Source organism: Aotus nancymaae, unplaced genomic scaffold (genome assembly GCF_030222135.1).
Source record: "Aotus nancymaae isolate 86718 unplaced genomic scaffold, 86718_ANA_hifiasm-v0.15.2.pri h1tg000029l, whole genome shotgun sequence".
Classification (NCBI taxonomy): domain Eukaryota; kingdom Metazoa; phylum Chordata; class Mammalia; order Primates; family Aotidae; genus Aotus; species Aotus nancymaae.
This window is the reverse complement of record NW_026988442.1, coordinates 40,690,426-40,717,000: the sequence shown is the minus strand read 5'-3', so window position 1 is coordinate 40,717,000 and position 26,575 is coordinate 40,690,426. Positions and strand designations below refer to the sequence as shown.

Sequence of the window (26,575 nt, the reverse complement as noted above, 5' to 3'; positions counted from 1 at the left end):
TAGGATGAGCATGCATGGCGTTAATTTCCCTAGTGTTGTTTAAATAAATTGCACATATTTGCTACTATTTTAAAGCTGTGAGACAAATGTAATAACAAAATCTGGTGAAAATGCCAGACCTGCACGGGCTTCTGTCTGGAAGATGCACCGTTTCCCTGGAAAAAAATGTCAACCACAATTAGCGCTTACCCTGGTGAAACAAGAGTGTTCTTTTGAGCATGCAGTCATCTTGGGCCCATTCAGAATACATCACATAAACACGGATGCATCATTATACTCATTAAAAATATTTTCTAACAGACGACACCTGCTGATTTTCCCTGGTGCATGTCTTTCTTCTGTATTTCTGAGTGAGTGAAGACCGAGCACTGGGGAATGGCTTGAAGGTGACCTCTACTCCACCAATTACAGAAACGAGATAGTATGCACACACACGTGTAGACAGGCGCCATGCACACGTGTACGCATGCACGTATGCATGTGCATGTAGAGATATGTATTAATGCACACGTCAAGTATGTGCAGATGTGTGTGTGAATACATGTACATACGTGCACACAGGCGTATGTATGAATACATGTGTTTACTCATTCTACACATGCACAGCTATGCTTGTGTGTGTCTGTGTATCTCTGTGTTTGTGTATAGAGCACATCACAACTTTGTCAAAACCAACAGCCCAGCAGCACCATAACTTGGTCACACCCACTCCCTGCATCCTGACAGTTTAGCGCAAGCTAGAAGTCCTTTAACTAGCAGGGTCCAGGAGGGTCCTGGTGGCTAAGCTGGTCTTTGGGTCCAGTCAAGGTCATGCCTACAGATCTGTAAAATCAGGAGCACCGAGGAAGCTGCCACCTCCACTTCCATCCACTCACGGATGCCTGGGAAGATGTGTGAGGGGACAGCTTCCCGGAGCTGCCAGCAGCCTGCAGGATGGCTCCCGAGGATGTTTCATGGAGCCCTCCCTGGCAGGATGGGACCGGGGGCCCACTTTCATCTCCCATTAGTGTTTCCAGGCCTGGAAACTGGCCTGATTGTCCATGCGAGGCCAGGTGCCCCGGGCTGCAGTGTCCCATACCCAGTCCTCTTCCCCATGCCTTTGACTCTGCCCTGCCTTAGCCCCACTGGGCTCCCTCAAAGCCCTTCCTACAGGGCAGTGGGCAGCAGCACCCCAAAGCACCCATTCTGGCCTCCAGCCTGCAGGGGCTCAGCTCACCTACTGGGTGCTGGGGACTGGACATCCACTCCCACCGCCCCCAGGCCCTGCTTCCACCCGTCTCTCTGCCCTGATAGCCACTCACTTCATATGGAGCAAACTCAGCAGGCAGACTGAAACCTCTGCATCCACACACATTAACCCACACCACCCTTAAGCTCCAGGAGACGACAAAGCAAATGGCCCTCAACCCGTCCCCTGCATGCTTATGTTGGGGCGGGGGTGCAGCCGTGACCACGGGGACGCCTCCTGAGTCCTGCATGGGCTCTGGCCCCGCCCACATGGCTTCCCAGGCACCATCTCATTAGTCCTCAGGGCAGCCCACAGAGGACATCAAACTCAAGGGGTGAAGTCCCGCTCAAGCTTGGAAGGTCAGGACTGGAACCCACACTGCCTGACCTGCGGCCCACCATCCTGACGGGCCCAGCCTACCACCTCCCACGGGGCCCACGATTAGCGCAGAGTCAGAATCAGGCAGGAGGTTCATACTGGCACAAAGTCACGCACAATCAGTCCACTGGGGAGTTAGGGGCACAAATGCCCATGGTGGGTATTATACCTCAGTCAGGGCACTGAAGGGTGAATAGGAGTTTGCCAGGCAGGATGGGCCTGAAAGGGAACAAGGACAGTGCCACAGGACAGTGTGGATTCCTCAGAAACCAGGCAGATACCACCATTATTTGGGGCCTGGAAGGAAAGGAGGGTGGGGGCACCCAGCATCTGCCAGCCCTCTACCCCACCCATACTTTCCTCCCAGGATCCAATCCCAGAGGTGCGGGAGTGGGCCTGAGGGTCCAGTGGGCCAATCAGAGCCCAGCATTCCATCAGGCCAGGTGACTGCTCCAGGGAGAGCAGGCGACCCCAGCAGGGGAATTTCCCGGGGCTGCTGGAAGGGGTGGGCTCTTCTCTCTGGATGAGGGTTCCAGATAGGCAGAGTGGGAGCCCTGGCTGTCCCCTCGCCCCAACAGGGACCTGGGACTTTGGGCCTGACCTCCAGGCCACTGGAATAAGCCCCTACCTGCCCCTTCCTGACTCTTAGCCCCAGTCTTGCTGTTCCTGAAACACACCATGAACAGGCTGGTCCCTGCCAGTTCAGGCTCCTCAGAGTCTGTTTACACTCAGCCTCCTTGGGCTGGACAGCAACCTGGAGACACCGTCCTCCTCTTCCTCCTCTTCCCCACTCTCCTTACCCCCTACGACTGCTCCCCTGCAGCTGAGCTGAGAGCCTGGCCTGTCTGTTTGCAGATGGCATCTGTGAGCCATGCACCCTGTGGCTTGGTGGCTTCCGTTGCCTTTCCTGGGATGGACACCAGGGCGAGCCGCTGGTCTCAGTGGCATGTGCAACCATTGGCTGACTGGGGATGGCAGTCCATGGGTCAAACAGAGCCCAGAGGTGGAGAGAGTCTGCAGTCTGGGGCATCGTCAGAGCCCAGAGCAGTGTGCCCCAGATGCCCAGTAAACGGTGCCACCACTCCTGCCTCTTGCTTACACGAGGCTGTGGGAGGCCCACTCTTGGGACTACCTCCAAGCCCTGAGCAGCCAGGAGTGGTGGCAGAGGAGCTTGTCCAGGGGACCAGTTTCCCGGGTCAGAGCCCACCTGCCCAGCACTGAGTGGGGACAGGGCCATTTCTCCCAGGGACAGATGAAGGGTGTGGGAGCCTGAGGCCCCCAGGGATGTGTGTCCAAAGTGCAGATGACTCTAAAGCTGCCTGCTTCTTAATCAGCCTTTATTTACAAAGCATCTCATTTCAGACCGCCTTTTCCCCCTGAGCCCTAAGCAACCGTGCTTCCCATGGATGCATTCTGCTGATCCTGCTCTAAGACGGTGATTTACGGAGGCAGCAGTGGCAGGAGCCCCCAGGCACGGGTCCTAGGGCTGGGCTCTGGGACCTGCATGAGGCTCCACTCTCCCTGGGCCTCGGCTCCCTGCCGATGGGAGGGGCTGGCACTGGGGCTCCCTGGGTGCCTGGGGTGTGGGCAGTATTGGGGGCAGGAGTGATGTTGGAAGCCAAAGGCTGGGGCACCTTGGAGAGTGGAAGCTTCACTTCACGTCTGGGGAGGAAGGCGCCACGAAACTGCCACTGAGTGGGGTGGATGCGCGACAGGGTCCCACGCTAAGTGGACTTGGCTTTTTAAGGATGAAAGACAGTCTGGGCTCCAGCGGGCTGCCTGGGTGGCCCTGTGTGGAGGTGCATCCCCCTCTGCCTATGGCTCAAGGCGTCTGGGTGGTCTCGTGGTCTTTATGGATGAACTCCCCTCCAGCCCCGGGTCTCTCTGTGCAGGCTTCCTGCACCAATCTCGAGTGCAGGCATCCCCTCTCCTCCCAGGGATCCAGTGACAAATCCCTCACCCTGAAGAACACATGAATCAGGGGAAGTGATGGGAGGTAAGTGAACTTAAGAGGACAAAAGGAAGCCATGCAGACAAAGACAGCTTCTGTTCCACTGGAAGTCCGCGGTCCCGGGTTCGTGGGCCAGGTGCATGTTGAGAAAACCACACTGTAGCCCCCCGCCCACACCTGCACGCTGCAGCGGCCTGCGTCCTCCCGAGGGCTGGATTCTGCCCTGCCGGCTTCTCAGGGCTACATGGTTTAATTTTCTTAAGCTCTGGGCAGCCCTGCTCTGCGCCTGGGTCTTGCTCTCCTTGTAAGAGAATTGCTCTCCGTGTGATGAGGCTGTAACTGGTTGTGACTGTGAGGTGAGGTCCCCAGGGACAACTCAAGACTGGCAAAAAGCGGGTCATTTCCCTCCCCTCATCGCTCGCAAGTGACACACAAAGAATGCAGAACAACCCTGGGGCAGGCTTTACAGTGTTGCCTTTTTCTGTTTTTTGAAAAAGAAAAAGTGTCCAGGAAAGAATACAATCATATGTACCCCTCAACCTACATGCAAAAAGTTATCATTTGTCATATTTTTTTTATTCTTGAATACACTCATCTGTTAGGAGCCTGGAATTAGGAAGAGCCAAGGAAGAACCCTGGCTTTTAAGTGAAGGGACAGATGCTAACACACTCAGAGGCAAAGCCACATGGGGGAGGACCAGCCACCAAGACCTTGCTTCATTCAGAAGCTCCCGGAATACCTTTCGTGGAAGAAAGGGGGTCTTTCCCCACAATCTTGGTCTGATGGGGGCAAGTGAGCTGGTTTGCAGGTGGATGGTGAGCAACTATTTTAACATTTCCTTGTGGTAGAAATGCAGATGGTGGGTCCCACTCCAGATCTTCTGGACGCATCACATGAGGCTCTCTGCAGGGCGGATGAGCCGCCTGGGCATCCTGAACTGAGCGCTCACTCTGCAGTCCTGTGGCCATCGTGTGAAAATGCCTCCCAGAGGCAGAGACACCAGAGAAGTCCTCTTGGATAGATGGGCCGAGATGGGGTGGGCCTGATCAAAACCCCAGGGTGGCGCAGATGGAACAGGGAGCAGGGCCTGGGTCCCCCGAGCACAGGTTATTCGTTGTGGGGCCCTTATGCTCCTGCCAGGTTCAGTGAGGAAGAGCGAGCATCCCCAGTTCCTAGTTGATGTCATTACCCTTAAGAGATGGCATGAACATGGAAATTACTTCAAATTCCTGACACCAGATCCATAGAACGTGTCTAAGGAAGGCTGGGAGCCCCGACCTTTGGGGTCATGGATGGCAGTGGTGGCATCCCTCACTTGCCATCCCGCCCAGTGGGCAGGTCCTGCACTGACCCTGCAGGACACTTCCTTAGCATCTGACATTCCCCACAATGTTGAGAAAATGGCATGGGCACAAATCCATCTGATTCAATGAAAGCGATTTATGGGAACATTTCCAAATCAGTTTCTGGTGGGACATGACCTCGGTCACTGTAGCAGCTGTTGCCTGGTCAAGGTGCTCTGTGTCAGCTTGATGGGGTACATCTGCCCCCTCCAGGAAAGCTGTAACCGCTGGGTCCCACTACCCAAGAAAGGGGCTCTTTGGGGAGGTTTTCACGCCAGCGGATTTCTCTGATGGGCAGCACAGCCCTGTGAACCCGTAATCCTGAGAGAAAAGCTTCTGTAGCCACAGAGCTTGGGGGTCCAATTTCCATAAGCAGGTAAACTAGACCCAGTGTCAAACAACGGGGAGAGGACACAGAGGGGATTGTGCGTCTTCACTTCCCTGAGTTTGCCGCCTCTCCCTGTCTTCCAGGCTGGACAGAGTGCAGCGGGAGCCATTCCACCAAGGAAGAAAAGGATATTTGCAACAGCCCTGAGCTGGGGATTCTGCTGGCTCCCTCCCCACACCCTTGTGTGTCATGTGGTGGGAAAACAGAGCCTCCTCTTCTGTGAAGATAAAAATAGAGGTACAAATGTCTCCAGAAGTAGAAATCTGGGTGAACGGCAGGTATTCAAGAGGGTTTTCAGTGTGAATGGAAATTTCATCATTACTGGAGAACTGAGCTCAGAGGGAACTTTCTTCAAATATGGGGATGCTGGTCAGTCCCGCCGTGTGGTCACGTCAGGCATAAGACACATCTAATTTGTGGATTTTGTTTCCAACATGCCTTATGACGGTGTTGAATGGTGATGGGCACAGACCAGATCTCGGAGGTGCCACTAGTGAGTGTCTACGAAACGCTCTCACTCCAACTTGGGAAGTCCACCACCTGTGGACTGGGTGGCCGAGGGAAACAGTGCAGGGGAGCTCCTGCCCCTATCCTATCCCCACAGCAGAGCCAGCTGGGCCCTGCAGCGGCCTTGAGCCTGGACTGGCTGCAAAGGCAAAGCATGGCGGCTCTTCCCTGCCCCCAGCCCTCTAACATAGCCCTGCTGGGCAGAGCTGTCGGCATGGCTGAGCAGCACGGTGGATGAGGATGCCCCATGCACTGGAGCTTCCTGTGAGAGGGAAGGTGCCCTGTCTGGGAATGCAGGGAGAAAAGCACTCTCAGGATGGAAGGTTCTAGGAGCTCTGAAACCCTGTGTAGGTCCCGGAGCGCTGCTGAGGCCACAGCGTCTTCTGCGCGTTATCCACTAAGATCAGCGCTCACCCCTCCGTGCACTGCCGTCCCAGACACCCAGCACCTCTGCCCCCAAAGCCACTGGCCTTTGACTTGGTCTGGCCTCAGGCTCCTGGGTGCTGGCAGCTTCTCATGCGACAGTGACCACAGACCCAGGCATCATCTCATAGTGCATTTCCGGCTCTTGTTTTTCTGAACGCTCTAATGTTTGGGTAAATACGTGGCCGATCCCAGCCACACACACACCACGTCTTAGAGTCTAGTGCTCCAAGACCATCGATGGCACAGGAGTGTGTCATCAGAATGAACATCTCGGGAAGGACCGGCCGTGTCCGCATTATGAACGCGCATTGCTGTGTTGGAACAGGGAGGATACGATTTCTTCCCCAAATATCAACGCTATTTATGGCTTTTCTCAGACGGTCTGATTTGCAGTCTTCCTGTTCTCACTGCTTCCTCAGAGCTTTGGGTTAAACATGCTTCAAAAGGAAATAATGTGGGCTCCCCGCCAAATGTCAAACCTAGTATGGATATTTACTGAGGATAATTAGATTTCTTTTAAAAAGGGGGTGCACTAAAATCTACACAGAGTTCATTCCTCTACCTCCTATCTCCTTTTCAGCGTACCTGTGAGAAAGGGTCCATTTTGCTTCCCTGAAAACATGTATATTTAAAATATTTAACTAGGATATTGCCTGCAGCCTTCTAGCTGGTTTCCATGGTAGCTAAGGATGGACGGAATAAAACGGTATTTAACAAACACAAACTGAAACAACAGAACGATACCCACATTCTCTCACAAACAGAACGCGTGAGCCGTTCTAAGTCGGCATTTGCACGAGTTTGGTTCTAAAAGGCACTTAGGGGCTTTTCTGGTTACATCCATGACACCAGTAGGGGCCGAACACGCTCTCCCTGCCCCATGAGCACCACGGAATTTCTTACTTCTCATCTCTCATAAGAAGGGGAGATCATTTTGAAAATTCCCATAGAAATAATACAAAGAAAGGTTTCCCGAACACAGTTGGGTGGTTATTTCTGTGCTGTGTCTGTTTGGAAGGAAAGCCTTAGTGGGAGGTGCAGCGAGGTCTCGGCTCTTTGCTCCCAGGATGGAGGAGGGGTGGGGAGCCAGTGCCTTCATTTTTACCCAGGAGGGTCCACGACTTGCCCAGTGTCATGCTGCTGTTCTCTGGAGACCGGCTGGAACTCAGGCCATGCCCTGGAGCTGGGCTCTCAGCCCTCACCTTCCTCCTCTCCAGGACACAGAGGATGGAGGATCGCCCAGCACACTGTGGTCCTGGGACCCCTCTCCCCGCCACCCTGCACCTGTGTGCAAAGCCGGTGCGGTGCCTGCGCTGTGACCTCTGAGGGCCTGGGCCGTCCTGGGGGAGACAGTTTAGACTTGGTTCTTTAGGCAACTTGTCCCAATTACCATCACCCTGTGGAGGGGTTTCACCTTGTTCCTAATTAGCATCACAAACACCATGTTTCTCTGGCTGAAGGTCTCGAAGCTGCCCACCCCTCTCCCCACCCTTCAGCCTGTCTCCCACCAAAAGCGAAGACACAGAAAGATGAGGAATCGTGGCTGATAGAGTGCGTGGCATGCGTGTTCCGATGGCAGCCTCTTTAAGGGTGTTGAGAAGCACTGTCACTTAGTAGAAGAAAGAAGTTTCCAGAATGTCCTGGTAAAAGAGACCTGGACAAGCCACCAAGCTTGTGACCTCGGTCCCTGGGCTTTATTTAGACCAGGTTTCTCATCCTTGGCATTACTGACACTTTGGGCTGAATCCTGCTGTGTTTTGGGCCATCGTGGGCACCGCAGGGTGCTGAGCCGCATGCCCGGCCTCCACCCACTCCATGCTGGGGGCAACCCCCACTGTAGTGACAATCACAGGCACCTCGGGTCTTGCCAAGCACCCTGGTTGACAACAACTTGCTCTAGAAAATCAGGAAATTGTGTTTAGTTAGAAACACCTTAAACAAGATTACCCTCCAGTTTACAGAAAAATAAATTCATAGTAAAAAAAATTGAATTAAATTAACAAGTTAAGGGGAAATGTATTACTTCTTTCCAGAGTCGTTAGGGTGGAACTGAATGAAATCGTTCATGTGGTGTCAATCAGTGAGAAAGATGGTCTGTACCATCAGCGTGTGAGATTCGGGACGGCTTTGGTGAGGACCGCGGTGAAGGCTTCAACCAGAGCCCTGGTGGCCAGACCCTCAGTCACACGCCCTCTGCAGAGCCCCCGGGACCTCCGGCTCCATGGATCTGTCGTCCACCACGTGGTGCCAAGCGTCCGAGGGATGGGCTCCGGCCACGTCACATGCCCAGGTGCGCGCATTTCGGGCTCACAGGCACCCCTGTTCTTGCTGGGAATCTTTCTGCCAGCTACAAAAGTGTATCCATGACCCATTTGCCATTGTTGTCATAAAATCCTTCTCCAGAACCACAGATGATTTTATTTTTAACCAAATATTAAATGAGAGCTATAGCCTTGGAATGAAACACAAACGTGTTGGTCTGAGAAGTCTGCCTTCAGTTTCACTTTAATCACCTGCAGGAGAGCAGCTCTGGGCCCTCACACCTCTGCTTGGGGGGCTCTGAACAGGCTTCCCAGGGTGTGCACATATACATGTGTGTGTGCACAGATGCACGAACATGCACATGTGTGCACACATACCTTATCCCACATGCAAATCACAGTGCATACATGTGCCCTCACACATGTGCATGCATACACGTGCACTCACACATTTGCATACACATGCACTCATACCTGTGCACACCCATGCACATGTGCACACTCATATGCATGTGTACACCAATGCACACACACGTGCACACACACAGCAGCTCTAGTCAAGAGCTAATGGCCCAAGTAGAACTTGATTGTGCTAGCAGCTGAGACACTGCAGGGCCCGTGTGCCTGCCCCCACACTGCGCCTGTGTGCCCTCCCAGCTCCCAGCCCACACAGGCCTGCAGGAGAAGTGGGCAGGTGGGCTCGTCCCCTGTCAGGAGGCCAAGGCTTGGACTGACTGGCCCAGACAGACGTGGAGCTGGGGTGGTGGCCAGGGCTCTGGGGGACCATCACCGTATATGGGCCTCAGTGCCACTTGCAGTCCTGAGGTCATGCCCTCAGGACACCTTCATGGACATCGTGGTCCCGACTTTGCAGATGGATGAGAGACGTCATTGTCTGGGAGGCTGGCAGGGGCAGATTCACCTCGGGGCTCTCTCCCAGTGCCCCTCTGCCCCTAACTCCTCGTGGGAAAGCCCCTGAGCCCCTGATCGCATCAGGACAGACGGCAAATGAGTCAACCATGCAGAACGTACAGCACACACGGGCAGGGCCCAGGGCCCGAGGCGGAGCACGCATCCCACAGTGGTGCACTGAGCAATCACGTCGCGACCGGGGCTGGCCTGGCTTGGGTCTTTGCAACTGCTGTTCCCTCTGTCTGGAATGTTTTTCCCATGGGAACTTTTTCCCTGCTGGCTTCTCCCCATACATCACGTCTCAACTCGGATGTTAGCATTCTGCACCCCTGGATGAAACAGCTCCTCCACGCTCTGTCCACCTGTCCTGGGGCTGGGTACCCCTCGGCCGATGCTGAATGCTTCTGCACAGCATGTGCCAGAACATGGCTGCCGCATGGACACCTGGCCTCCTGCCCTGAGAGGAGGTAAGCTCAGTGAGGGCAGGGACCGTGTAGCAGTGTCCTCATTCATGTCCCCAAGTCTTAGACTGAGCTGCCACACAGCAGAGCTGGGACACGCGAATACCCAGCATCACTCTTGAGTGAACAAAGGCCGTGACCTCCAGATCTTCCCTGCCCATGGGACTCCAAGGTCCCCAGAGGCATGGCCGCCACTCAGGTCCAGTCCTATGGCCACACTCCTGGGGGAGGAGATGGCACAGAGTGTGTACCACCCGCTCCTCCCTCCATGGCTCACGTGACCAGAGCCTCTCTGCCTGCACTGCCTGCTTTTATCCCCCCTCCCTGCACACAGTGGCAAGAATCTTCACCAAGCCACCTTTAGGGTCACCATGGGCTTATCCCCTTTAGATCTTCCTGGGACAGTGCCCCTGGCAGCGTCTGCACTGAGGTCTGCCCTTCTTCCACCAGGACTGGCCTGGGGAAAATGACCAATAACTCACCATATTTTGCTCCCTAGGGGGCTTCCCTGCCTGGTCCTGGGGAATTTGGGGTTGTCCCTGCAGTTGACTGCCCCTGGGGCCCTGGGCACCCCTCCACGTACAGGTGAAGGGCTGGCCCAGATATCGTTCAAGGCTGTCTGCAGCCTGAAAACACCAGCTAAGTTTGAACTTTTGAGCTCTGAAAGAAGTGAGACCAGTGCCAATAGTCACTTCCCCTTCACACCCTCGAAGAGTTACAAGCTGTAGTTCCTTTGGGGTGCATTGGACGCCCATGAAGCCTAATACTGACAACCCATCACCCTCGAAACTCGAGCCCCCTGGAGGGGTTTTGGGGGGCTCTGTGTTCTGATGCGGAGAAACATGAGTGGAGACATCAACACATGCTCTGCCCAACGCAGGGGCCACTGAATCTGCGCCTGAGCAGCCAGACCTCTGCTGGTGACAGTGTCTGAACTTGCAGGAGCGTGGAGGTTATTCGCAGTCATTAAAATAGCTCATCATCTTCAGAACAAAGCCAGGATGGCGGACAGGCTGTCTACAGGTTTGCCAACGGCACTGTTGCTTCTAGAATTGCTGTTTTTCAGCCCCGTTTAGGGCCATCTTTTGGAGAAGGATAATGAACCGCTATGTTATAGAGATGTGAGCTTCAAACTTGGACCCACAGCTCAGGACCTTCTGGTTGCTTTCCTGAGGCAGACATGCCTTCTGCAGAAACAGCTCATGTGGAGAGCCCTGGGGGACCGTCCCCTCACTGCCCTGATGTCCCGAGACCCCCTTTAGTTAAAGCTCTCAAAAGCTCAGGCGTCCAGGTTCAGACGCGGGCCAGCTGGCCCTGGGGAACTCATGGAGGAGGCAGTCTGTGGATGTTTCCGCAGTGCCAGCCTCACTTATAAGCCCTCCACTCTCAGGGTGAAGGGCAAGAAGTGACTTACCCCCAGGCCTCTCTAGGAGATGGGGGGAGGGACCAGGGGATGGGGCGACGGGCCAGGAGGGTGGGGGGAGGGACCAGGGGATGGGGCAATGGGCCAGGAGGGTAGGGGGATGGGCCAGGGGGATGGGGGGATGGACCATGTAAGTAGTGGGGGACAGGCCTGTGAGGGACAGAGTTCACCTGGCCTAGGCTCTCCTGGGCTCCCTGAGCCAGTGGACGTGCCCCCGGCCCCTGCTCCAGCCTTTGTGAGTGCTATATATGCGGTGTGTGTGGTGTGTAGTGTGTGCTGTGTGTGTATGTGTATATGTATGGTGCGTATGTGTGGTGTGTGTGGTATGTGCTCTGTGTGTGTCTATGTATGGTGTGTATGCACGGTATGTGTGGTGTGTTGTGGTGTGCAGTGTGTGTATTTGTATATGTATGGTGTATGTGTGGTATGTGTGGTGTGTAGTGTGTGCTGTGTGTGTATATGTATGGCGTGTATGTGTGGTGTGTGTGGTATGTAGTGTGTGCCATGTATGTGCATATGTATGGTGTATGTATGTGTGGTGTGTGGTGTGTGCCATGTGTATGTGTCTATGTATGTTGTGTATGTGTGGTGTGTGGTATGTAGCGTGTGCAGTGTGTGTGGTGTGAAATGCACTGTGTATGGTATATATGATGTGTGGGGCATGTGTGGCATGCGCTGTGTGTGGTATGTGGGGTGTGTGCAGCATGCACTGTGTATATGGTGTGTGTGTGGTGTGTACAGGGCATGTGTGTGTGTGGCATGCACTATGCATGTGGTGTCATCAGGTGGTGTGTGTGTGGTGTGCACTGTGTGTGGGGTGTGTGTGTGCGGGGCCTGTATGTGTAGTGTGTGTGGGGCACACATGTGTGGTGTGTATGTGGTGTGTATGTGTGGTGTGCATTGTGTATGTGGCTGTGTGCACCAAGAGGACTCAGGGGTTCTGGAGCCCTGGGCAGGACTCCTGGCTGGGGACCTACCTCCCTGCCTTTGGGGGTGCCTTGGGGTCTGTCTTCACTCTGCTACCTGAGTCTCCACATCGGCTAGAAGGCGCTGGCCCACAAGCCAGCTGGCTGAGACGGAGATTTATTCCCTTACAACTCTGGAGGCCGGAAGTCCAAAATCAAGATGTAGGCCACGCTGGTCCCTGGGAGGCTGTGCAGGAGGGTCTGTTCCCAAGTCTCTCCTGGGTCCGGGCGGCTGCCACACGCTTCCCTGATCCTTGGCTTTCAAAGGCATCCCCCAGCTCTCTGCCTCCTCCTCACAGGCGTCTCTGTGGGGCGTCTGCGTCCACATTTCCCCTTCCGTGAGGACACAGTCCTGTCGGATCAGGGCCCACCTCACCCACCTCTTCACTAACTATGTCGGCAAAACCCCCGTTTCCAAGTGAAGTCATGTTCTGAGGACTTCAACACCTGAATTTCTGGGGACACAGTTCAGCCCATATTATCTGGGGGTCAGAAACACCCAGAAAAGACCACAGGCCAGAGCCTGGGCCCGCCCAACCGTGGGACATTGCTCGGCTGAGTTGATCTTCATAAACGCTGACACGTGCTCGAAGACCCGATACTAGTTTCATAAACATCGGTTTCTTTTTTGCAAATGATACCCACAGGTCCTACTGCCACTTTCCAGCACTGCAGCGCTTGTCAGATGACAGCTGGGTGAGAGCTTGATCTCCTGTATTTCCTGTGAGGCCGGAACGCGGCTCTGATTCCTCAGGGGCAACTCAGCACTCCGGTGGGAAATAAGTGACCTAATTTGCATTTCCTAATTGAATTGCTATCAGCTTTCCTGAAAGACTGCACCAAAAAACAGTTCTTCCAGATTCTAGCACTGCCTGCGCTGCCCACAGAAGGGCTGCTTTCAAATAGTTGCTAAGACAGGAGGACAAAAGAAAGAAAAGTTGCCAAATTTTTATGGTTCATCTAACTGTAAAGCTGTCAGTTTCACCCAAGTCCACAGAGCCGCTAAAATAATGGATGGAGGAGGCTGCACTTGAAGAAACCTCGACACAAGAGAAATTTACAGAACCAGGAAATTAGGGGTCCCCGTGCGCCTGCCCTGGCAGAATTGGCTTCCAGGCTCCTCTCGATAAACACTGCCCTGGGACTCCTAGCGCTTTGTAAACAGATGCTTTGAAGGAGGCCATTTGTTTCTCCAGAACCTTCTGCCAGCAGAACTCTCGCTCACCACGTGCCCCCATCAGAACGCCCACCTTCTCCAAACAGTCAGGCGACCCTCTGCATGCATTTGTGTATTAAAGAATAAAATTGTGAGTGATAGACTAGAAGCACAACAGCATACAGAACACCAGCTAAATAAAGGATGGCAGAAGGAACTCCTGTCTCATCACAAGACTCCCTCCCACCCTCTTGTGCCCCCCAGCATGGCTTCCCGCTGCCCCTGATGGGAACTCTCGACCGACTGTAACTCTACACCTCAGTGCCACCCGAGTTTGGACCTCATGGGAGTGCGATCACTCAGCTGGCACACGTTCCTGCTGCCTGGCACCTGCCTGCTCTCCTTCCTTGGTCACGCGTTTGTGCAATTCACCGGCTTTGCTGCTTCTAGCTGCAGTTTGTTTGCCTTTACTGCTGTATAATACTCCACTGTAGGAGCCCACCGACACGTACTGACCCATTCCAATGGTGAAGGCGTGTGCATTATTTCCAGCTTTTGGTGATTACGTGCAAGGCTTCTCTCAACGTCCTGTACAGAGTTGTGGGTATTACCTGCCTATACTATGGAGCATACACCAAAAACGAGGCATATGTATATTTGACTTTAATAATAATTCTGAATTGCTGTCTAAAGTGTTGACACCCTTGTATACTCCCATCAAGAGTATATGAAAAGGCTGGGCATGGTGGCTCATGCCTGTAATCCCAACCCTTTGGGAAGCTGAGATGGGAGGATTGCTTGAGCCCAGGAGTTTGAGACCAGCCTGGGCAACATGGCGAGACCCTGTCTCTATAAAAAGTTAAAACACACACAAACAAACAACCAGGTGTGACGATGCATGCCTGTAGCTACTCAGAGGCTGAGGTAGAAGGATTGCTTGTGCCCAGGAGTTTGAGGCTGCAGTGAGCTAAGATGGTGCCACTGCACTCCGGCTTGGGCAACAGAGTGAGATCCTGTCTCAAAATACAAACAAACAAGTGAAAACCAGTATATGAAAATTCCACTTGCTCCATATTCCCACCAATACTCGGTAGTGCAAGTATTTCCAATTTTCGCCATTCTGACCACCCTGCTCAGGTTGAGCCCATCTTATTTATCTATTTATTTATTTATTTGAGACAGAGTCTTGCTCTGTCACCCAGGCTGGAGTGCAGTGCCATGATCTCAGCTCACTGCAACCTCTGCTTCCCTGGTTCAAGTGATTCTCCTGCCTCAGCCTCCCGAGTAGCTGGGACTACAGGTGTCTGCCAGCATGCCTGCCTAATTTTTGTATTTTAGGAGAGATGGGGTTTCACCATGTTGGCCAGGCTGGTCTTGAACTCCTGACCTCAGGTGATCCTCCTGCCTCAACCTCCCAAGATGCTGGGATTCCAGGCACCGGCCACTGCGCCGGCCTCTGTCTTATGTTTATCCACCACCACGCACTGTTCTCTGGTGATTACAACCTCCCAAAGTGCCGGGATTCCAGGCACTAGCCACTGCGCCGGCCTCTGTCTTATGTTTATCCACCACCACGCACTGTTCTCTGGTGATCAGCAGTCTTGTCTGTCTGTAGGCAGCGATCTGAGATTCTCTACATCTTCTGGGTGTGAGTCCTCGGTCCATAACTGAGTACTGCAAATGTCCCTTCCCAGGCTCTGCCATATCGTCTCATTTTTAAGATATATGCTTTGAAAATGGGAAGTTCTTGTTGTTTTTTGAGCCAGCGTTGCCCAGGCTGGAGTGCAGTGGCACAATCTCGGCTCACTACAGCCTCTACCTCTTGGGCTTAATGATTCTCCTGCCTCAGCCCTCTGGGTAGCTGGGATTATAGGCACCAGCCACCACGCCTGGCTAATTTCTGTGTTTTTAGTAGAGACAGGGTTCCACCATGTTGGCCAAGCTGGTCTCGAGCTCCTGGCCTTGGGTGATCTGTCCACCTTGGCCTCCCAGAGTGTTGGGATCACGTGCGTAAGCTCCCACGCCCAGCAGAAGTTCTTATTTTTAATAAAGTTCCCATGCTTCACGCTTCATGTGTCATGTTGGAAGGCTTTCCTCACCCGGCTCACGTCCCTCCCAGCTGCATTGCTTTCCCTTTCATGTTCGGATTTTCAGTCCACCCGAAATGGATTTTGGTTGTGGTGTCGGGTAGGGGTCATTTCACATTTTTTCTTAAGGATGCTCCACTGGCCCAGCACCATTTATGGAAAAGACAGTCTTTCCTCTGTTGTTTCAGTAGAAATGGGCAAACTTTACCCCAAATGGCCAGATAGTAAATATTTTAGGTACCTCACAGGGCAAGGGGGAAAATTGAGGACATTGTGGCAGTACTTACATACCCCTTTAAAATGGAATCATTTAAAAAGGTGAAAACTGTTCTTAGCTTGCTGGCCATGAAAGACCTGTGGGCTACAGCATGCTGGCACCTACTGTACAGCACCGCTTTTATAAAGTCAAGCATCTGCACCCTGGGCATGTGACAAGGCTCATCAGGTTGTAAAGATGAACCGGGTGGATTTTGTAGCATGAAAGTCATACGTCCATGAAGCTGATTTTAAAAAACATCACATATCTTTTTCCGGGCTCACTATTTTTGTCCCATGTGTCTATCTGATCATCTTTGCTGTAAAACCACACCATTTTAATGGCTATAGTTCAGTGGTTCTCAAAAGGGGGCAGCTTTGTCCCCCAGAAAACATCTGGCAATGGCTGGAAAGAGCTGTGGTTGCGTACGGCGGTTATGGGGCTTCCCCTGGCACTGAGCGGGCGGAGGCCAGGAGTGTGACTTACTGTCCAGTGGCACCCAGGACAGCCCAATAACATGTCCTGATGGGCGTGGCCTCCAATTCTTTTCTTGTTCTAAGCTACCTTGGCCCTTTCCATTTCTATTTAAAATTTTTAAATCGGCTCTTTACTCTTCCAAACAAGCAAACAAAAAATCTGCTGGAATTTTTCTTGAGGTTGACGCTGTGGCAACTTTGGGTAGAATTAATGTTCTGACATAAGCCTTCCAAGTTATGAGCTTGCCATATCCCTCCATTTTTATAGGTCTTTAATTTTTCTCAACAATATGTAAAAAGTCTTGTTCATTTTTGTTAGATTTATTCCCAGTTGTATGATTGTTTTTAACGCTGTTGTAATTGTGATCTAGTTCAGATTTTATTTTCTCATGATTTATTCCTGGTACACAGAAGTACACCTGTTATGTCAGTACCCTTGCTAGCCTTACTCATGAATCCCAGTAACTTAGGACAGGTTACATTTTCTAATATTTATAATCATATAAGCTACAAATAATGTCAGTTTTATTTATTCTAATTTCTTTGTCTTGCCTTACTGCACTGGCTTTACCTCCAGCGTGTGATGTAACAGCTTCCTTGCCACATTTCTGCTCTTAAGGGAAGGCACTGAGCTGGTCAATTGTAAATTGACTTATTTGCTGCAGGTTTTTGGTAGATGCTCTTTACGAGATTAACAAAAGTCTTTTGTTAATTAGCAAATTAGGAAAATAATTTCTTTTCCTAATTTGCTAAATGTTTTTTTGTTGTTGTTGTTCTGAATGGAGGTTAAATTTTGACTATTGCTACTCATCTGATCATAGGATTTTTATTCTTTATCCTATATTAAGTTATATTGATTAAATCAATTCTACCTTGGAACAAATCCAGTTTGACCACGACTTACCATCCTCTGCAAACACGACTGGATTCAAGGTTGTTAATATTTTGGTTGGTGTTTTTGCAGCTACTGTTGAGCAAGCCTTGCCTACAATGATCTAGTCTCTCATGTCCTTTCAAACTTCTCGATGTTTCTGGACGTGGTTCTTGGTAGTTTTGGATACAACCCATGCCAGGTTTTGGATACGATCCTCCCCCATTTTGGGCAAAGTTCTTGTGAGTTTTGGACACAGTTCATGCCAGGCATTAGGCACGGTCGCTACCAGGATTTGGGAAGACAAAACTTTGGGGGAGCAATTCCTCTTGCTGTAATCTTCGGACAGGTTTGTGAAGATCTGTTTTAATTTCTCCGGACAGCTTGGGTAGAACTTACTGGTGGAGCCCGCAGGTGTGGACATTTCTTTGTGATAAGGATTTTAGTTTTAATTTTGTTTGTAACAATAAAATGGTTCAGACTTGTTTCTTATGTTAGTTTGGTAAGGCGTATGTTTCTACACTATTATCCTTTCCATGTATATTTTTAAGCGTATTGGTATAAATTGTATATAATATCCTCAGATGATCTTTCTGACGTCCACAAGGTTAGTTGTGATGTCATTTTTTCATCCCCGATATGGATTCACTGCAGTTTCCATCTTTTCCTTTTACTCAGTCTGATCGGCTCAGTAGTTTAAAGGACCAACTTTGCTGTTTCTTTTATTTTCTGTTTCATTGCGTTTTCCTCCCGTTTTAACAATTTCCTTCTTTAGACTTTGGGTCTTGTTTTCTGTTATTTTTATAATTTCTTGAGATGAATGCCTGGACTGTTGATTTTACGCCTTTTTTTTTTTTTTTTGAGATAGGGTCTCCCTCTGTTGCCCAGGCTGGAGTGCAGTGGCGCAGTCTCGGCTCACTGCAACCTCTGCCCCTGGGTTCAAGCAATTCTCTCAGCCTCCCAAGTAGCTGGGATTACAGGGGCCCGCCAGCACACCCAGTTAATTTTTACATTTTTAGTAGAGACAGGATTTTGTCACGTTGGCCAGGCTAGGCTCAAACTCCTGACCTCAGGTGATCCACCTGCCTCGGTCTCCCAAAGTGCTGGGATTACAGGTGTGAGCCACCACGCCCGGCCAATTTTCTGCCTTCTTTATCTTGTAATATATGCATTTAAGGCTAAACATTTCCATCTGGGCATGACTTTAGCTCCATGCCAGTAGTTTTATTACTCAGTTCAAAATATTCACTCATTTACATGATTTTTTTTTCTGCCCAAGGGTTAATGAGAAGGCTTTTACTTAACTTCCAAATCTATGGGGATTTTCCAGTTATGTTCTTTGCTATTGATTTCTAGCCTAATTGCTCTGAGTTAAGAAAACAAACTACGTTTTGATTTTAAACCTTTGAAGTATGTTGAGAATTGCTCGAAGGCAATGAAGTGTGTTGGGACTTGCTTGGTGAATATTTGTAAATGTTCCGTCTATACTTAAAAGTCATGTGTATTTAGCAGTGTGTGGCTGCTGTGCTTTCATACGTCTCAGTAAAGTCAGATCTGTTAGTTGTGTGATTCTGATCTATTTCCTTACTGATATTCTCTGCTTGTTCTATTACTGGCTAAGAAATGTTTGTTAAAATTTACCACTGACTGCATATGTATTTCTCCTTTTATTTCTGCCAATTTTGGCATAAATATTTTGAAGTCATATTATTAAATGCATGCAAATTTAGGATTCCTGCATCTTCTTGGTTAATTGAATTGTTTATCTACGGTGTTCCTCCTTGCACAGAAAGCTTTTTCCTCCGATTCTATTTGTCTGATATTAACAGAGTCCCCCAACTGCCTCTTGGTTGATATGTGCATGGTATTTATTTCTCTAGGATTTTGCTGCTAACCTTTAGCCTTTTATATGTTTCAGATGTATCTTTTAAAAACTGCATACAGATGGATTCATCTTTATCCATCAATTTGGTTTTTAAAAGTATACCAAATATATTTTCATTTATTATAATTACAAATATATTTGCAAATCTGCCATCTTACTCAAAGAGAAATGTATGGGCCATCTATTCTGTTTTCATTTCTCTTTTTTTTTTTTTTTGCTTTTTTGGCTTGATAATTTTATCAATCTATTTTTTCCATGTATTATGTTACTACTTATAGACTCTGAGGACTCTTAGTCATAAGATTTTCTAAAGACTTTATAACAAGTGTCTTTGTCTTGTTTATGAGTAAAATTTGTTATTTCCATCATTTTTGATAAAAATGCAAACAACTTCTACCTCTTTGATTCCATTTATCCCTTCTCAACGCTTACAGTTTTTGCTGTGAATTCGAGTGATTATTTACACCCCGTGAACCACTACGCTGCTGTTACGCATTTCTACTTTTCCGTGTACCTGGCCTTTTCCCAGTTCCTCATTCTTTCCTCCATTTCTGAGCGTTCACCTCAACTTGTTTTATTTTTGTTTGAAGAACATCACTTGGGACAGATTCTTTCAGCTTTTCTTCATTCAACTTTACTTCTTGAAAGATGGTTTTACTGGATGACAGAATTCTGCTTTCCTTTAGCACTTTTAAGAGCTCATTCCATTGTCTTCCAATGCCCCAGCGCCTGTTGAGAAGTCAGCCTGCATCTGGTCGTCGCTCCCTCAGAGGAACTGTGCCTCTTCTCTCGGTTCGCTTCTGAGATTTTCTCTTTGTCTTTGGGTTCTAACTATTTTACTATAAAGCATCTAGGTACTCTGTGTGTGTGTGTGTGTGTGTGTGTGTTTTAAATATATCTCCTGCATAGAGTTCACGGGGCTTCTTGAATCCATGCCTAGATGAATATTTTCAGTTTTGGAATCTTTTCTACCACTGTATTTTCAAATATTATGTCTGCTCCATTTTCCCTCGTCCCCTCATGTTGCAAACATGCACGTGAGACCACTTCTCCAGTGCCTCTCAGGCATGCTTCCATATTTTCCTTCTGTGTATCTCTTCCTGCTTTACAGCACGAATGTTTTTGATGTTTTTTGCTTTGCTAATTCTTTCTTCAGCCATGTCAAGTCTGCAGATACAGCTATCTTAATTTTGTTGGGCTTGATTTTCCGTTCCCAACTGCCCAACTATGAATAATTCTGTTTTCTACCTCCTAATTCTCCCTCAAAGTCTTCTATTTAAGTTGCTTAAACATAGTAAGCATAGTCACTGTAGAATCTGATCACCCCATGCTCTGGAGCCTCTGCGGGTACTTTCGTATCTGCCGCTTCTTTTGATCGCTCCTCCTCTGCCCAGTCATGAGGCCGAGTGCTGGATGTTGAAGATGAAAGAAGGTGGACACAGCTCAGGGCCTGGGTGACAGCTTGCCCTGGGGAAGATGCACAGTTGCTTCTGGAAGGCGGCCAGGACGCCAGCTATCTGGGGTCATGTTGGTCATCTATAGGGTGGCATTAGCTGGAGGCTGGCATCACACTCTGTAAGGGCGCATCGACCAGGTGGCTGCGCTCCACAGTGACCCCACTCCCTACCTGCCTCCTCCCACCCCCATGCCACCCGGCGAGGCCCAGCAGCTGTGATAAGCACAGGACTGTGAAGGCTGGGACCAGGCAATGACAACCATACACACCACTATCTTCCACCTCCGGACCTCCATAACCTCACAAACACCAGCACCCTTCGGCTTGGACGTGGGTAGCATTACTCTCCCGTTCTCCAAAACACCAGCTTGCCTCAGAGTGGTATGAGTGCGCCTAAAACCCCCAGACAGTGAGTCGCAGAAGCCCCGACGTGTGCCCACACCGCGGGGGCTGCTCTCACACCAGGCTGCGCTCCGCCACACCTGCAAAGTCCTTTCCACTCCTTCCCATACATCAGGTCTCCCAGGCAGCATGTGGCTGCGGTCACATGCTTAGCGCCCTCATGTGTGATGGGGGGGCAAGGACGGCGCCCACTCCCAGGGTGTGGAGAGGGGTAGACGAGCTTACACCACTTGGGGCGAGGTCTGAGTGGGTCCTAGAAAGTCAGGAGAGGAACCGCTGGCAACACAAGCGCCGGAGGGCAGGGTCTCCTGGGCTATGGGGATGGCCCACTGGCCCCGCAACAGTCACATCCCACAGTGACCCCACAGCCGGCTCCCCTGGGTGCTCTGAGCCTGGATAGGAATTCAGTGTCCCCTGCTCTGCTGGTTGGGTGCTTCCTGAGCCAGCCTGGTGGGGGTTGAGGCCCACGCCCACGAGGGACTGTCTAGTTGTAACCACAGCTGGGCCTGCACCTTCCACAGAGGGTCAGGGGATTCACTGCCTCTGAAATCACTTCACGAACATGCCCAAGAAAAGGTGTCATTAGATTCTCAATTCGAGCCTTTATCTGAGCCTCCGACAGACTCTCAGGGGCTCTGCTCTCAGCCCACAAGGTGCCAAGTTTCTGCATCACAATCGGGGATATGGGGACAAATTGGAAGTCACAGGCGTGATGGGACAGGGTCCCCAGGCTGCCCAAGGGCCTGCCTTGCTCACCAGGGCGTGGTTTGTCATAATCACTCAGGAAAGAATGAAAGCGACATACGCTGTCCTAGAATCTTTAGGACTCACAGGTGGGGATCAGGATGTGGGGGCCGCTGTTGTTAGAGGCACGTTCTGATGCCTAGTTTAACATACTCAGGAGACATGACTTCCTTTCCCCATGGGGTCAGCGCATCAGGCAGTGAAGACTGTTCCCCAGAGTCACACTTTCTCTTTTCTAACCTTAACCACCTCCACTTCCACCTAAGAAACAAGTCAGAAGTAGACACAGGTCCCTCCCTTCCCAAAGTGGGTTCCTTGGAACACCTGCCTTGCAAGCTTTCCATGGGGAAGGGTTCCTTGGTCAGACAGTTTGAGGAAACTTGCAGACCGTGTCCCACTCAGAGGCTTCCACAGCATGAGTCATGAGGTTCTGGGAGACCCACAGGAAGGAATCTGCTTAACCCTTTACTTCCCGAGGTCCTTTTCTGAGGGACTGCCCGTGATCGCCAGTGGCTGCCGCCTTGCGTGGTGATTTCCTTTGCTCACCGTAACTCAAACGACCCCATGGAGGCCTGTGTCAACTGGGGGGATTTGGAGGGGTTGGCACACATTCTTTCCACCACTGTGGCCCCTCAGGCAGGCAGCTGCAACAGCCGGGCTACAGGGCTACAGGCTGGCCTTCTGCAGTGCTGTCCCGCAGGCCGCCCGGAACAGCTTCTTCAGCAGCCGCACATCTTAAGGCGGTGCAGCGGCTGCAACCAATGCCAGGATGCTCAAGGCAAATGGGACCTGCTGCCACTCCCCCATCAGGCACAGGACGGGACCTGGCCACTCCCCCATCAGGCACGGGCTGGGACCTGGCCACTCCCCCATCAGGCACGGGACGGGACCTGGCCACTCCCCCATCAGGCACGGGACAGGACCTGGCCACTCTCCCATCAGGCACGGGACGGGACCTGGCCACTTCCCATCAGGCACAGGCTGGGACCTGGCCACTCTCCCATCAGGCACGGGACGGGATCTGGCCACTCCCCATCAGGCACGGGACAGGACCTGGCCACTCCCCATCAGGCACGGGACAGGACCTGGCCACTTCCCTATCAGGCACGGTACGGGACCTGGCCACTCCCCATCAGGCATGGGACGGGACCTGGCCACCTCCCCATCAGGCCTGGGAACCTTACAGCTGGGAGCTGGGGATGAACATTGGCCATCCAGGAGCCTGGTGCTGGATTGCTGGAATATGCCGGGGTAAAGGGGAGCTCTCAGGACAAGGGATGGTGAGGTCACCCTTCCCTGTCACCCAGGTGAGCCAGGCAGCCAGGTTAGAAGGAGGCAGAGTCAGAGGGCAGCTGGGATGCTGAATAGCACGACTTTTCATGTCTGTGTGAAGCTCTCTTCCCCAACTCTGACTCCTTCTCTCTCTCCCTCTCTCCCTCTCCCTCCCTCTCCTTTCCTGTCTCTCTCTGCCTCTCTTCCTCTCTCTCTCCCCCTTCTTCTCTCTCCCTCTCCCTCCCTCTCCTTTCCTGTCTCTCTCTGCCTCTCTTCCTCTCTCTCTCCCCCTTCTTCTCTCTCCCTCTCCCTCCCTGCTCTCTGAATTCTTCTCTCACCAGCTCCCTCTGGCTGGTTCCCTTCCAACCACATGGTCTCTACCTTGCTACTCATCTGTCCAGGCTCATCAGATGTCCTGGGCCTGGTGGGCTGTAAAATTTGGAAGCAGGAGGGATTCCAGAATTTGCAGTGTCCAGTTGGAAATCAAAATGTGAGGTCCCTTGTTCATAAACGTATGAAGAACGTCAAGCCCGTGGGTGGCACCGGGTCTTAACCTGAGTGTGGGGTCTGTGCGCCTGCCCAGGGGGCCTTCCTGACACAATGGCCCTGCCTCAGGTCAGTGCAGAGGGCAGGGGTGCCCAGCTGGCACTGGCCTTTCTTAAGCTGCACAGCCCAAGGAGGAGGAGATGTTCTGTCCTGAGGGAGGCCTGGCAGAGGCTCTGCCCGGGACCTGAAGGAGGAACTAGGACATCTAGATGTGGGCGCAGACCCAGCGGTCACACCTTACCTTGTGTCCGGAGTGCGAGGACGAGGTCTGGGCCACCAGCAGCCGCACCACAGCGTCCCATCTCTCGGCTGTCTGGCTGTCCCACGCGGTCACCGTGAACGCCACCTGCTCGGAGGGGACCTGCAGCTCCCGGGTGGCGAAGACAGTCCCGTCTGCCCCAACTTTGAAGTCCACGCTGTTGGTCTCATATTGCATCCCCGTGGTCCCCAAACAGCTGCTGAACTTGACTGTAAGAGGAGGGGGAGACAGTCAGGACTGGCCTGGCCCGCAGAAGTGTGGTGACGATGGCAGCAGCCACACAGGACGCCCTCTAGGCCCGCGGTGGGCTTAGGGGCATGAGGTTTGCATGCATTTCTCCACCTCCTGAGAAGGTGGTGTGTTTTATCTCAACGCCTAGGGAATTAGCCTGAGGATTTTAAAACAGGAGGGGAAAAAAGCAATGCTGAACTTCCGTTCTATCTACAACACAGCTGCTCTCCCTCTGCAAATGCGTCTCTCCGCTATTATCTCTGAATCCAGCAGCTCGGTGGGTGTTCTCCACCTTAGAAATACTCCCTCGGTTCCCCCAGCTCTCGCCTATGCAAATCTTCTGCCTGCCAGCGTAGACTGTAAAGCCCCTAATAGACCTGTTTTTCTACCCCAAGAAGGCTAAGTCCAGGGAAGGAGTGAGAGGGACCGTTCCTCCACGGCAGGTGGATTCTGGCAGCAGAACTCGACTCTGCTGTGTTTCTGGTCCTTTTCATTACTAAGCCAGACCTGATGCCTGCGAACTGCCTTGGGGTGGGCTGGGAAGATGTGGCCAGGGAAGACCCTGGCCCCACCCGGTTGCGCTCTTGGTGACCTGGAAACAGAGCTGAAGGCAGACAGTCTATTGGTACCGCTGGGTGCCGTGCATTGCTTTGCTTCCAAAAACATTAACTACTAGGCACCAGGAGGCCAACCTCCCCTCACGGCTCCAGCACCACGGCCATCTCTCATTCTGCTGCAGCAGAAGGCAGCTCCAGAGGAGCAGATTCACCTGGACCACATTAGTGCATTTTTTTGACGCGTGCGCTTTTGCAGCTGTCGCCTAGAGCCGTGGTGAATTACGACGCACCCACAGCCTGTGTCACATTCTGCTGATAAAAGCCATGGGTAAAGTTACCTAGTATTTATACAAATGTGGGTATCTAAGTAATTATGCTGGGAGGATTGGTTTTTCAAGCCATTTTGTTGTCTCAGCTTACATGATTTAATTACTATTCATTTGAGAAACCAAAAAATCGACTCGCTGTTACATTAGATAACGTGTTTCCCCCGCGCTCGCCTTTTACTGTTGCCTGCCTTGAAAAAATAAATAACGTGTCTGTTCCCTTGTCTCACATAGTTCACTTTAGATATCTTCCCAGCCACTGGCACCTCCCACCTGTGGGTTTCATGTGAAAATGTTTTTAAATGTGATGACACCCGGCATTTCCACCCTGTCTGGTTCAAGAGAGCGATGAGACTTCCAGACTCCAGGGCCCCTTGGTGGCTCCTCTGATGGACGGGCGCAACCCAGGCAAGGGTCTACTGTGGCTTCCCGGACCTGGCCCCCCTCTAAGGATGGAATCATTACATCGTTTTCTCAAGTGGCAGGAAAATTCCAAACTGCTTTTATAGTACTGTTTGCCCAATGGTAAACAAATTAAAATCAGCATCAACTTAGCGGATCAATCATTTCTGACACCCGATTGTCACTGACAAAGATAAAAACGACAGCTCCGTGACTGCTGAGAGTCAAGCACAAATACTTCTGCTCTCAAAGCAAATTCCTAATAAGACTAATGCAACTGAACAGCGGCAGGAGGGTTTGTGCTGTCTTCAGGATTAAACGCAGTGGTGCAGTTTAAAAAAAGTACCGGCACGCAGCTTTGGGGACATCCTAGGCAAGCGTTGAAGCTGCTTTGAGGTTGAATGGAGCACCAACATCTGAGCGGCCAGGCGGGAACCAGCGGGGGCGTTGGCCCCGTGAAACAAGGACTTTTCAGGTGAAAGGCGTTCTCTGCAGGAGAGACCCTGGATGAAACTGACCACTGCGCCCTCCAAGGCAGCTCCATGGATGGCTTGGGGGAGTGGCACCAGGGGACAGCACGAGGGCCCCCGCGTACTGGCTTCCTAGATTTTTATTTTTTATTTTTTGAGACAGAGTCTTGCTCTGTTGCCCAGGCTGGAGTGCGGTGGCGCCATCTGGGCTCACTGCAACCTCTGCCTCCCAGGTTCAAGTGATTTTCCTGCCTCAGCTTCTGGAGTAGCTGGGACTACAGGTGTGCACCACCATGCCCAGCTGATTTTTGTATTTTTAATAGAGACCGGGTTTCACCATGTTGGCCAGGCTGGTCTCAAACTCCTGACCTCACGTGATCTGCCTGCCTCAGCCTCCTGAAGTGCTGTAATTACAGGTGTGAGCCATGGTACCTGGTCACTTCCTAGATCTTTATGGCATTCTCCTCTGTGTCTGACATGGCCCTGTCTACTCGCGAGAAATCTCCAGGCTTTGTGACAAGATGCAGTCCCAACATCCCATTTCAGTATAACTGTAACTTGGGTGTTCTGCCCAAAACCACAGCCCTGTGTCTGAACACTCAGACCACTGGCATTTACGATTCTGAGTCTTCATCCGCGGAGATGCAGGAGGAAAACAGGAGTTGCCACTGGCAGAGAAGGAAGAAGCCCAGGAGCAAAGGTCAGGACATGGTTACGCACACAGCGCTGGCCCACACCCTCCTGGAGAGAGGCCCGGAAGATCGGGGGTCCTTGAGAGACCCCAGTGTTGGGGGGACCTGCTCTCCAGGAGAAGAAAGGAACTTCAGAGCATTACCTGCTCCTGTGCCTTGCCAGGCTGTGGCCTCTTTCGTAAGGAAAGAGAAATAAGGCAGCTCTTCCGAGATGATTGGGGCATTCATAGAACATCGGCACCG

General features: G+C 51.6%; 1 protein-coding gene across 2 annotated transcripts in view; it reads right to left on the bottom strand.

Moving 5' to 3' along the window:
- Window positions 1–26,575, bottom strand: part of CDH4 (cadherin 4) — a 646,231-nt gene that overhangs the window by 152,037 nt on the left and 467,619 nt on the right. For both annotated transcript variants that reach the window (XM_064382571.1, XM_012440669.3), the window contains one exon: window positions 23,637–23,863. In XM_064382571.1, the coding sequence (XP_064238641.1) occupies window positions 23,637–23,863 (227 nt within the window). The remainder of the gene's footprint in view (window positions 1–23,636; window positions 23,864–26,575) is intronic.